We start from the raw sequence: 10,552 nt of genomic DNA on the forward strand, positions 1-10,552 counted from the left end.
ATCATAACAGCTTATTATGGATTGCTACGCTTCACAGTAAAGTGTCCATACGGCATTTATTTTCTTTACGGCTACTAATCACATCCATACACTTCGTTGAATGCTACACTTCACAATGGAGTGCCCCTTAACGGCATTTATTCTCTCCAAAGCTACTAATCACAACAACTTTTTATGGACTGCTACGCTTCACAGTAAAGTGCCCATACGACATTTGTTTTCTTTACGGCTACTAATCACATCCATACACTTTGTTGAATGCTACGCTTCACAATGGAGTGCCCCTTAACGACATTTATTTTCTCCAAAGCTACTAATCACAACAACTTATTATGGACTGCTACGCTTCACAGTAAAGTGCTCATACAACATTTATTTTCTTTACTGTTACTGATCACATCCATACACTTCGTTGAATGCTACGCTTCACAATGGAGTGCCCCTTAACGGCATATATTTTCTCCAAAGCTACTAATTACAACAACTTATTATGGACTGCTACGCTTCACAGTAAAGTGCCCATACGACATTTATTTTCTTTACTGCTACTGATCACATCCATACATTACCTTTGTGTGTGGATTTATGCAACGTTTGTTTTTTGCTATTTTCTTCCTTCATTTATGGACTGGTCGTATTTGAGGACCGCCCTAATTATACACAACAGCAAAATGCAGACTGCTAGTGCAGTCAGTCTGCTCATACATCATCATTACAATTTTTTCAAACATAGTACTTTCTCAGAGTACTGGCATTCCAGGAGTTCTTGAGCGCGGTACCATCCATCTGCATTAACCGGTATGACCCAGGAACAATTTCCTCCCATATCTGGTACGGTCCTTCTCAATTTGCTGTCAGCTTTCCTTGAGCATTTCCTTTTCCTGTTGCGGCCGTTCTCCGCAGTACAAGGTCTCCTACTGCTAGAGGCCGGTGTTTCACTTTTTTGTTGTATGCTCAGCTCATTCTGCTTTTGTATGCTGCCGAACTGATTTCTTCTTTCATGCGGATTTCTGGCATGAAGTCCAACTGATGTCGTAGCAGCTGATCGTTTCTTTCCTCATCGTAATGCTGGATTCGCATGGTTGGCAGAGCCATTTTCGCCGGTATGACTGCCTCAGACCCGTAGCTTAGCTTAAACGGACTCTCGCCGGTAGCTTCCTTGACAGAAGTTCTGTTGCACCACAAAATTTCTGGCATAAGATCTGCCCATTTGCCTTTATAGTCTTCTAGTTTCTTTTTCAACGCAGCCAGGATTTGCTTATTCGCCGCCTCTGCTTGCCCATTGCTTTGTGGGTGACATACTGATAAGTGGGCTAACTTTACCCTGTATAATCCCAGGAAGCATTGTATGGGTGCACAATCAAACTGTGATCCATGATAAAAAAAACTACGGTTTTTTCATGAAATGCCCCTGAGGTTTCACGAAATTCACCAAATACCCTTGCGTGTTTCAAAATACATAATATACCCCTATTTTTTTCGTATTGTTCACCAAATACCCCTATTTTGACTTTCCGTTAGTCCTCCGTTAAGTCATGTTTATAATTCACCAAATGCGCCTATTTATAAACTTTTTGAACAATATACACCTATTTGTAAACTTGTTTGCACCAAATACCCAAACTGTTTTTAAACTGCATAATTTAAATCTAACGGCTAGTTTGCATTTCTAATTTTCCTAGCAATGAAGTGGAGCAGCTTGTAACAAATTTCCAGCAATAAACAGGGATTATATTTCATAAAAAGCTGATTAATTTGCATAGTAACTTTACAAAAACTTAGATTGCCATTGCCATATACTTTGAACATTTTATGGAAACGAGTGAAGACAATTTAACAAGTTCCTCCTGCAACCTGTCAAAAGCTCACACCGAGATAGAAAAGAAGAAGCTTTCTTTGATTCACACCAAACAGTACAGATACAAAAGACAACAGCTTGAAGGCTACAACTCTCAAAGTAAGTGACTTTAGGTCACCAATCTCCTATCTCAATACAAGTTGCTCAATGCCTACTCTATCTCTCTCCTCTTCTATTTAAGAATTACATAGTACACTTCATTAATTACTATTCTTGCCTGCTAGCAGTGGGGTAACAACTCTCTCCACAAGCCTTGTGTTGCTCTACTGCACTGCTGCTGCCTCTAGTGGCTTCTGTTTCTTTCTCCTGGTGTACACAATAGCAGGTGGTGTGTTAGTGGTGTGGTTCATCAAAAAATGATGGGAGTACAAATAAAAAGTCTCATAAATGGCTTGAAACAATTGTAACCCCGTGAATTTTTTCTGGAACAATTTCATGGAATCAAAACACAAGCAAAACACAAGCAGATTCATGGCCACCATGATCTTGAATCTTTTGAAGTCATAAGAGCAACTCTTCTCTTCTGGGCAATCAGTTTCCTTCCCCATGAACTGTTCTCCCACTTGTTCTTAACATCTGCCCGACATCATAGCAATTTAACAACAAAGCATACCCAAAGAAAAAGCAGCAAAAGATCAATCCGAGATCAAAAAACCATACCAGCAACCTTCATAGCTTGGACAAGGGTCTTCTTGTTTGGTGACTTCTCGATCTCAACCTTGATATAGGTCAAAGAGCTTCAAGTTCATTTGACCTCTAACCATGTTAGGAGCATCAACTAGAACCTAAAATGCAATTTAACGTCAAAATTAGGATTGGACAAAATCTCATTCAAGGGATCATCAAATCCCAACAATAACATAGCAGTTAATAGCTATGGCACAAATGGATATCCTGGAGGCTCTAACACCAACTCAAAATCATATGTCGAACATGGATGCAACAAACAAAACTAAAACTTCATATGATTGGTCCAAATTAAGGGTCAGGAGTCCAAGCATGTTATGGTGTCGAATACTCAGATATTCTAGAAAAATATAATACCCATACGAAAACATAATCAATGTTAATATCCTATCAAAATAAGATTTTAATATCAAATGTACATTCTTGGCATTTCCACCAAACACCATAGTTCTCAAATTAACTGATTACAACAGAGATGTCCATTTCCAGCAGAAAACTTGTAATATCAACAAATCATGTTTTCGGGACAATAAAAAACAATCATTGATGGAAATCCAACTAATAAAAAAGCGTAGAAATGAAATTTCAGTTCAAATTATATGCTTAATATTAATCCAAAATCAACAAACAAAAACCTTAAATCAAAACCCTAAAAATGCAGAAAACCCATAAATTTCATTGGAAGTAGGCAAATTTGTCAAAAAGGACCTTTTATAACTCAAATTTTGTGAAAAAGGACCTTATATAATTTTTTTTGTGAAAACACACCTTAAAGTTTTTTTTTTTTGCGGGAAAGGACCTAAGGGAAGTTTCCGGCATTGACTGAGCTTTTCCGGCCATTGACTTGCACGTGAGCAGCACGTGTGGCTTACGTTGGCTAAAGACATTGATTTTCCCGAGTCTTGAATTTTCAAACTTGATTTTATTTCGATTTTTTTTTCAACTTTAGGTTTTAAAGCTTGAATTTTGGAGGAAAATTGGGTGTGATTAGCAAAATAAAGTCACATGTGCTTCTTACGTGCAAGTCAATGGCCGAAAAAGCTCAGTCAATGTCGGAAATTTTCTTTTGGTTGTCTTTCGCAAAAAAAAAATTACATTAAGGTGTGATTTCACAAAAAAAAAATTATATAAAGTCCTTTCTCGCAAAAAAATTTACATTAAGGTGTGTTTTCGCAAAAAAACTTATATAAGGTCCTTTCTCGCAAAATTTGGGTTATAAAAGGTCTTTTTTAACAAATTTCCCTTGGAAGTAAGAGAAAGAGAAGAGAGAAATTGTAAGGCTACATTAATTTAACATATTATTATAACAATTGTGATAAATTTCTACTGAAATTAGCAGAAGAGAAGAGAGAGAAAGATCACCATTTTCTCCGGGATCGACTCCTCCCCTTAATCGACGTCTCTCGCCTTGACGAAATCTCACTCGTCGACAACGCCAATGGAGGAGATAGAGAGTTGACCGGGTCACCGATGCCATCAACGGTGCAACCGAGGAAGTCGAACCCTGGCCGAGGTAGGCGACGGTAGCGAGGGCGAAGATGGTGACGGCGGTGAGGAGTGGTGGTTGAGTGGGAGGAGAGAGAGAGAGAGAGAGAGAGAGTTTGGGTGGTTGAGTGGGAGGAGAGAGAGAGAGAGAGTTTGCAGGTGAAGGGGATGAAGGGGATGAAAGCAATATAAGGGCAAAATCGTAAACTACTGTTAACGGAAAACTAACGGACATTAAGTCCAAGTGCATTTTATGAACAATACGGAAAATAGGGGTATATTATGTATTTTGAAACACGGAGGGGTATTTGGTGAATTTCGTGAAATCTCAAGGGCATTTCATGAAAAAACCGAAAAAACTATTGCCTGCGGTCCGAATCTCGTTATTATGTTTTTCCATATGAACTTTTTCACCTGGTTTGCCGTTATTTTTTCTACCGGCTCCGCTTCTATCCACTTGGTGAAGTAGTCCACTGCTACTATTAAGAACTTGCGCCCTCCGGCCGCCATTGGGAATGGTCCAACAATATCCATTCCCCATTGCGCGAGTGGGATTGGGTTCAGAATGGACATCAAATCATTAGCTGGCAAGTTTATCTCAGCTGAAAACTTTTGACATTTCTCGCACTTTTTTACATATGCTCGACAATCTTCTAACATTGTTGGCCAATAATAGCCTTGTCTTTGGCAGATGATGGCAAGGGGTTTTCCACCGGTATGGTTCACACATGTCCCTTCGTGCATTTCTTCGATCAGCCTTGCTGACTCGAATGCTGTCAGGCACCTTAAGAATGGATGGCTAAATGACTTTTTGTACAACCGTCCCCACAGGATGATGTACCAAACCGCGTCCCTTTTTGTCTTTTTGGCTTCTGCCAAATCTGCTGGTAGGGCTCCAGTCTGTATGTATGTTTGGATATTATCGTACCATTCTGAAGTAGTCGTGATGGCCATAACCCGTAGTTCTTCCGACTCCGTACTTCGCTTATTCATGACTTCCATCATGACTGTTCTTTTCAAGTCGGCGATATTCGAACTTGCTAACTTTGATAGCGCATCTGCCAGCGTATTTTCTGCTCGGGGTACCAGATTAATGCTGAATTTCTCTAGCTGAGCCGACACTGACCTCAACTTTTCCAGGTATTTTACCATTGAAGGTTCTTTGGCCTCGTACTCTCCGCTGAATTGACTTGCTACTAGCTGGGAGTCTGTTGTCAGTGTTACTCTTTTGGCATCTGCTGCGAGGCACATTTGGATGCCGACGATTGCTGCCTCGTATTCTGCCTCATTATTTGACGCGTTGAACATAAACTTTATCGCATACTCAAAGATGTCTCCTCCCGGCGATTTCATGATTATTCCGGCCCCACTGCCTGTCTGCGCAGCTGAACCATCCACTGACACCTCCCATACTTCAGCTTGTACTTCATCCTCTTGGTATGACGCTTCAACTATGAAGTCCGCCAATGCATGGGCTTTGATTGCAGTTCTTGGCCGGAATTCCAAGTCAAATTCGGACAACTCTATTGCCCACTTTAGCAGCCTGCCTGATGTATCTAGCTTGCTAATGGCTTTTTCGAGAGGGTAGTTTGTCAGCACTTCGATTGTATGCGCGTCAAAGTATGATCTTAGCTTTCTAGCCGCGATAAGGACTGCATATGCCATTTTCTCCACCAACGTGTATCTTGTTTCTGGGCCGTTTAGCACATGGCTCACAAAATATACTGGTTGCTGCACTTTGTTTTCTGTTTCGGCTACTAGTACTGCTGCGTCTGTTTTTGGTGACGCCGATATGTACAACTGTAATTTTCCGCCCTCCTTTGCCCTTGCTATTGTTGGTAGGTTCTTCAGGTGACTTTTTAGAGATTCAAAAGCCTCTTGCTCTGCCGGCCCCCATTTGAATTTCTTGTTTTGCCTCAAGGTTGTGAAGAAGGGCATTTGCTTGTCTGCCGACTTGCTCACAAATCTGTTCAAGGCGGCCATTTTTCCTGTCAACCGCTGTATGTCTTTTACACTTTTGGGTTGCGGCAGACTGATGATTGCTTCTACTTTTGCAGGGTTAGCGTCTATGCCACGCTCGCTGACTAAGAACCCCAGGAATTTTCCTGATCTTACTCCGAAGACGCATTTTTTCGGGTTTAATTTCATCCTGTACTTTCTCAAAGTCTCGAAAGTTTCTCGGAGATCGGTAATATGATCCTCCTCTTTCCGGCTTTTTACGATAGAGTCGTCTACATAGACCTCCACGTTTCTGCCTTTTTGGTCGGCAAACACCTTGTCGACCAGCCTTTGATACGTTGCCCCTGCATTTTTCAACCCGAATGGCATTTCCTTGTAACAGAAAACTCCTGCATCCGTGATAAAAGCCGCCTTCTTCCTGTCTGATTTATGCAGGCTGACCTGGTGATATCCTGAGAAAGCATCTAGGAAACTGAGCATTGCGTGGCCGCTAGTAGAGTTTACCAGCCTATCAATCCTTGGTAGTGGGTAGAAATCTTTCGGACACGCTCTGTTAAGGTTGGTGAAATCTACACACATTCTCCATGACCCACTCGGCTTTTTTACCATTACTACATTTTCCAACCATTCAGGGTACTCACATTGGTCAATGAAACCTGCCGCCAACAGTTTATCCACCTGTTCTTGTATTGCTGCCATTTTTTCCGTGGAGAAATTACGCTTTTTCTGCCGTACTGGCCTAACATTTCTGTCAGCGTTTAACCGGTGGACCATTATCTCTGGATCGATACCAGGCATCTCATCCGCTGAGAATGCAAAGGTGTCCGCGTGCTCTCTTAGCAAGCTTATGAGGTTGATCTTCATGTCACTCCCCATTTCTGTACCGATCACGACCGTTGTTTCCATATTTCCAACCTCCAGCTCAATATTTTCTTTCAGACCATCTGGCATTGGTCTTGGTGCTGATACCGGTCTCTCATCAAAGTGTTCCATGTCTAGGTCAATTCGACCTCTTTTCGTGCCGTTCTTCTTTTTTGGCCTTTGTTCTTGCCTTGCCGGCTCAGTAGTCCAGTTTACTTCTTGCCTTGCCGGCTCAGTAGTCAAGTTTACTTCTGGGACCATTCTTCCCGGTGTTCTCAAAGCAGTCAAGTAACAGGATCTTGCCGCCAACTGACTTCCCCTTATCTTTGCCGGCCTTTCCAGGTTTGACATGTATATCATTGTCAAGTGATAGGTGGAGACTACCGCCTGCGCGTCATGTATGAATGGGCGACCGATGATCACATTGTAGGCCGCAGGTACTTTGATGATTAGGAAATCCACCATGAGATCTCGCATTTCAGATCCCTCTCCGATTTTCACCGGCAGCCGTATGCTACCCTCTGGGTACACTGTAGATCTTGAGAAACCGATTACTGGGTAGTTCACCCTTTGAAGCTCGTCCTCTGGTATGTGCAATTGTTTGAAGGCTTCCCAGAAGATGATGTTTGTTGAGCTGCCGCCGTCTACCAGTACTCTGTTCACATCGGCATTTGCTATGTCGAATGTGAGAACTAGCGGGTCATCATGCGGGAAAATGATGCCTCTGCAATCCGATTCCGATAACGTCATCACTGGTATGCTGGGTGGGTTCGGCAATACTCTTGTGTTATGATAGTTTACCATGTGCCTGTGTTCCTCCAAACTTCTGCTGGCGCCGCTTATCGTCCCTCCGTGGAATGGACCGCCAGAAATTACATACACGGGTGGTTTTTTCCCGCCATCCCTCTGTTCTGCTCTGGCACTGGTTTCCGGCTGTTTTTGCTCGATTCTAGGTGGCTGATATGGCTGTTCGATTCTAGGGTATTGTTGTTGATTTTGCTGTTGTGGCCGGTATGAATTGGCAGAGTTTCCTCCTACCGAGTTGTTGTTACCATTTCCTTGTCTCGCCCTATACTGCGAAAAATACCCCTTTCTGACCATATCCTCACTCAATGTTGTCTTTGAGGTCTCTGCAGTCCTCTGTGAGGTGGCCGTGCTCATTATGGAAGTCACAGAATTTCTTGACATTTCTTTCCCTACTCTGCATTGGTGGCGGCCTTCTCCAACCGTCCATCTTGTTATTTATGTTGTAAATTGCCGTCCGCGGTGTGTTCAGCGGAGTGTAGTTATCAAAGAGTCCTCTGGACTCCCTTCTGTCTTGTCGGGGTCTCTACCCCTGTGGATTGGCATTTCTGTTATTCTGGTTTTTCTGGCTTGGCCCTTGTTGATTATTGTTCTGGTGAAAATTGTTTCCTCCTTTTCCCGCCCTTGGGGTTATAGCTTGGATTGTATCCGACATTTCCGCCGGTTGCCACTGAAGGAAATAATGCCCTTGGTCCAAGTATGCATTCAATGTTAAGTCTAATAAATGCGGTTCAGTATTAATTAACAAGTTAATAATTCAGTGAGATCAAGTGAGCTGAATGCCTAGCTAGAGGCCGCTTCAGTTCAAGTGGAATTAATGATATTAATCCACAGCTTACTCTTGACTGAACCCGTAGGGTCACACAAATAGTACGTAAACCGATCAAGTATTTAATGGCATTAAATACTCCATCTATGGATATTCGGAATCGACGGATCTTGGTTTCAGCGGAGCTGAGATCGTCACAGGCAAGAAAAGAATACTCCGGAAACGATGATATTGCCGAAAACGGAAATATGGATCGTATCGGAAATATAAATATTATCCAAGTCGTAGATGTTGCCGGAAACGGAAACATGGTACGTATCGGAAAATATTATCGAAAATAGAAATATTGCCGGAATTGGAAATATTGCCGGAAACGGAAATATTGTCTGAATCGGAAATATTATCGGAATCGGAAAATAATTCCGGAAACGGAAATATTAAATATTTGTTCGAAACGGAAATTAATTCCGGAATCGGAAATGTTAAATATTATATATTTATAATAATATTTAACATTTCCGATGCTAATTCGGAAATGTTACACAAAGGGATAGCATGACCCAAGCAAGGCAAGCATTGAGATAGCATATTGACGCAATGGTTAAGAGTGCTCAATGGTTTCCGAAACGAGGAGTTAAACGGAGTGGGCTATTCGAATAATATGATCCGCATATTTCCTCATGACTGATCCCACGCCTTTTGGGCACTCTCCAAGATGGACTCCTCGCCCAACTTAAAAGAGCTTGCATCCTCCTTGCGCACGGCCTCGATCTTCCCCTGCATGGCCTTGAGCTGACCTTCCAGAACGTTCACCTTGGAAGAGAAATCAGTCACCCGCTCTAAGACGGAAGAGTACTCCTTTCTCAGCACGGTAAGCCGCCCCTCATGTTCCAGCGGCTTCTCTTCATATTTCTCAGCGTTCATCTCGGCCTTCTTCAGCTCTTCCGTCTTCAGAGCAATCTTCTTATCCGCGTCCAAGTTGATCAACCTGGCCGTCTTCTCAGCATATTGCTCATGATTCTCGATCTGGTCCTTGTGCTTGAGCATCTCATTGTGCATATCAAAGCGGTAGTTCCTACTCTCAGCACAGCGAATGAAAAGCTGCCAAAAGATTATATAGAATTAAAAATAGCGTACACATATAATCATAACCACGGAAATATAGGGGTAAGTATCTCACATCAAGGACGAGAGACTGAATGGACCCAAAGAATCCAAGTCAATCCCGGGGAGTGACCTCACGTACTCCTCAGGGATGGCCGCATACACATCGGCAAGGATTTTATCTTCGCCTCTGAGCTAAAACCGGCAGAAGGAGGGATGCTCGCCACCTCGGCCCGACGCATCCGCTTGAACATCTCAACTGAACCAAACACCAAGATTAATAAATATCGTGCAAATCCCAACCTGATATCACAAAAAGTACAGAGACGCTAACCAATTGACGAAGCTGCAGGAGGAGTAGAGGCATTATCAGTAGAAGGAGCCTCAGTCTCCTTGCCTTTACCCTTGTCCTCTCTGGACAAGGCGGTGGTGTCAGCCGCCGCAGTCTGATCGACTGCTGCCTCGTCAGCAGCTGCTCCGGCAGTACCATCCATTTCGGCGTCCACCTGGGAAGGAACCTCCTTTTTCGCAGGAGGAGGAATGGGCGTCTGGATAGGAGGAACCTCCCCCTCAGCCGGGGGAGCGGACGGTTTTGGTACCGACGGCTTGGTGACAACGTCGGCCGGACCCATCTTCTTAAAGAAGGGCCGTTTTGGCTTAGGAGCCTCCGTCGAAGATGCCGGACGCTTCTTAGTAGCCGGCAAGGTGGGTTCCTAAAAGAAAAAGAAATCAACGATCAAATCATGACCAGAAATGAGCAGAGGCAAAATATATATATATATATATATATATATATATATATATATATATATATATATATATATATATATATATATATATATATATATATATATATATATATATATATTACCTTGGCGACGTCGCCAGAGGCACCCTCACTGGACTTCTTGGAGGAGTCCTTCTTCTTGGCCTCCACGACCTTGAGAATGTCCTCGTTATATACTTCGGACAGCCAAGCGGGTACTTCCACTACACCCTTGTCTTCGGGAGATAAGCGATCCATG

At 42.7% G+C, this 10,552-nt stretch overlaps 2 protein-coding genes across 2 annotated transcripts; both read right to left on the reverse strand.

Annotated features, from left to right (window-relative positions):
• Positions 1 to 954: 954 nt before the first annotated feature.
• Positions 955 to 8,038, reverse strand: LOC110780563 (uncharacterized). The gene is made up of 3 exons (XM_056831989.1): positions 4,445 to 8,038; positions 2,076 to 2,164; positions 955 to 1,324 (listed from the first exon to the last, which is right to left on the reverse strand). Exons 1-3 carry the CDS (start codon positions 8,036 to 8,038, stop codon positions 955 to 957), a joined length of 4,053 nt encoding a protein of 1,350 aa, XP_056687967.1.
• Positions 8,039 to 9,355: 1,317 nt separating this feature from the next.
• Positions 9,356 to 10,223, reverse strand: LOC130462487 (uncharacterized). Its single transcript, XM_056830791.1, has 2 exons — positions 9,862 to 10,223; positions 9,356 to 9,786 (listed from the first exon to the last, which is right to left on the reverse strand). Exons 1-2 carry the CDS (start codon positions 10,157 to 10,159, stop codon positions 9,662 to 9,664), a joined length of 423 nt encoding a protein of 140 aa, XP_056686769.1. The 5' UTR covers positions 10,160 to 10,223; the 3' UTR covers positions 9,356 to 9,661.
• Between the last annotated feature and the right edge of the window lie 329 nt (positions 10,224 to 10,552).

The sequence above is a fragment of the Spinacia oleracea genome, chromosome 6 (genome assembly GCF_020520425.1).
Source record: "Spinacia oleracea cultivar Varoflay chromosome 6, BTI_SOV_V1, whole genome shotgun sequence".
Taxonomy (NCBI): Eukaryota; Viridiplantae; Streptophyta; class Magnoliopsida; order Caryophyllales; family Amaranthaceae; genus Spinacia; species Spinacia oleracea.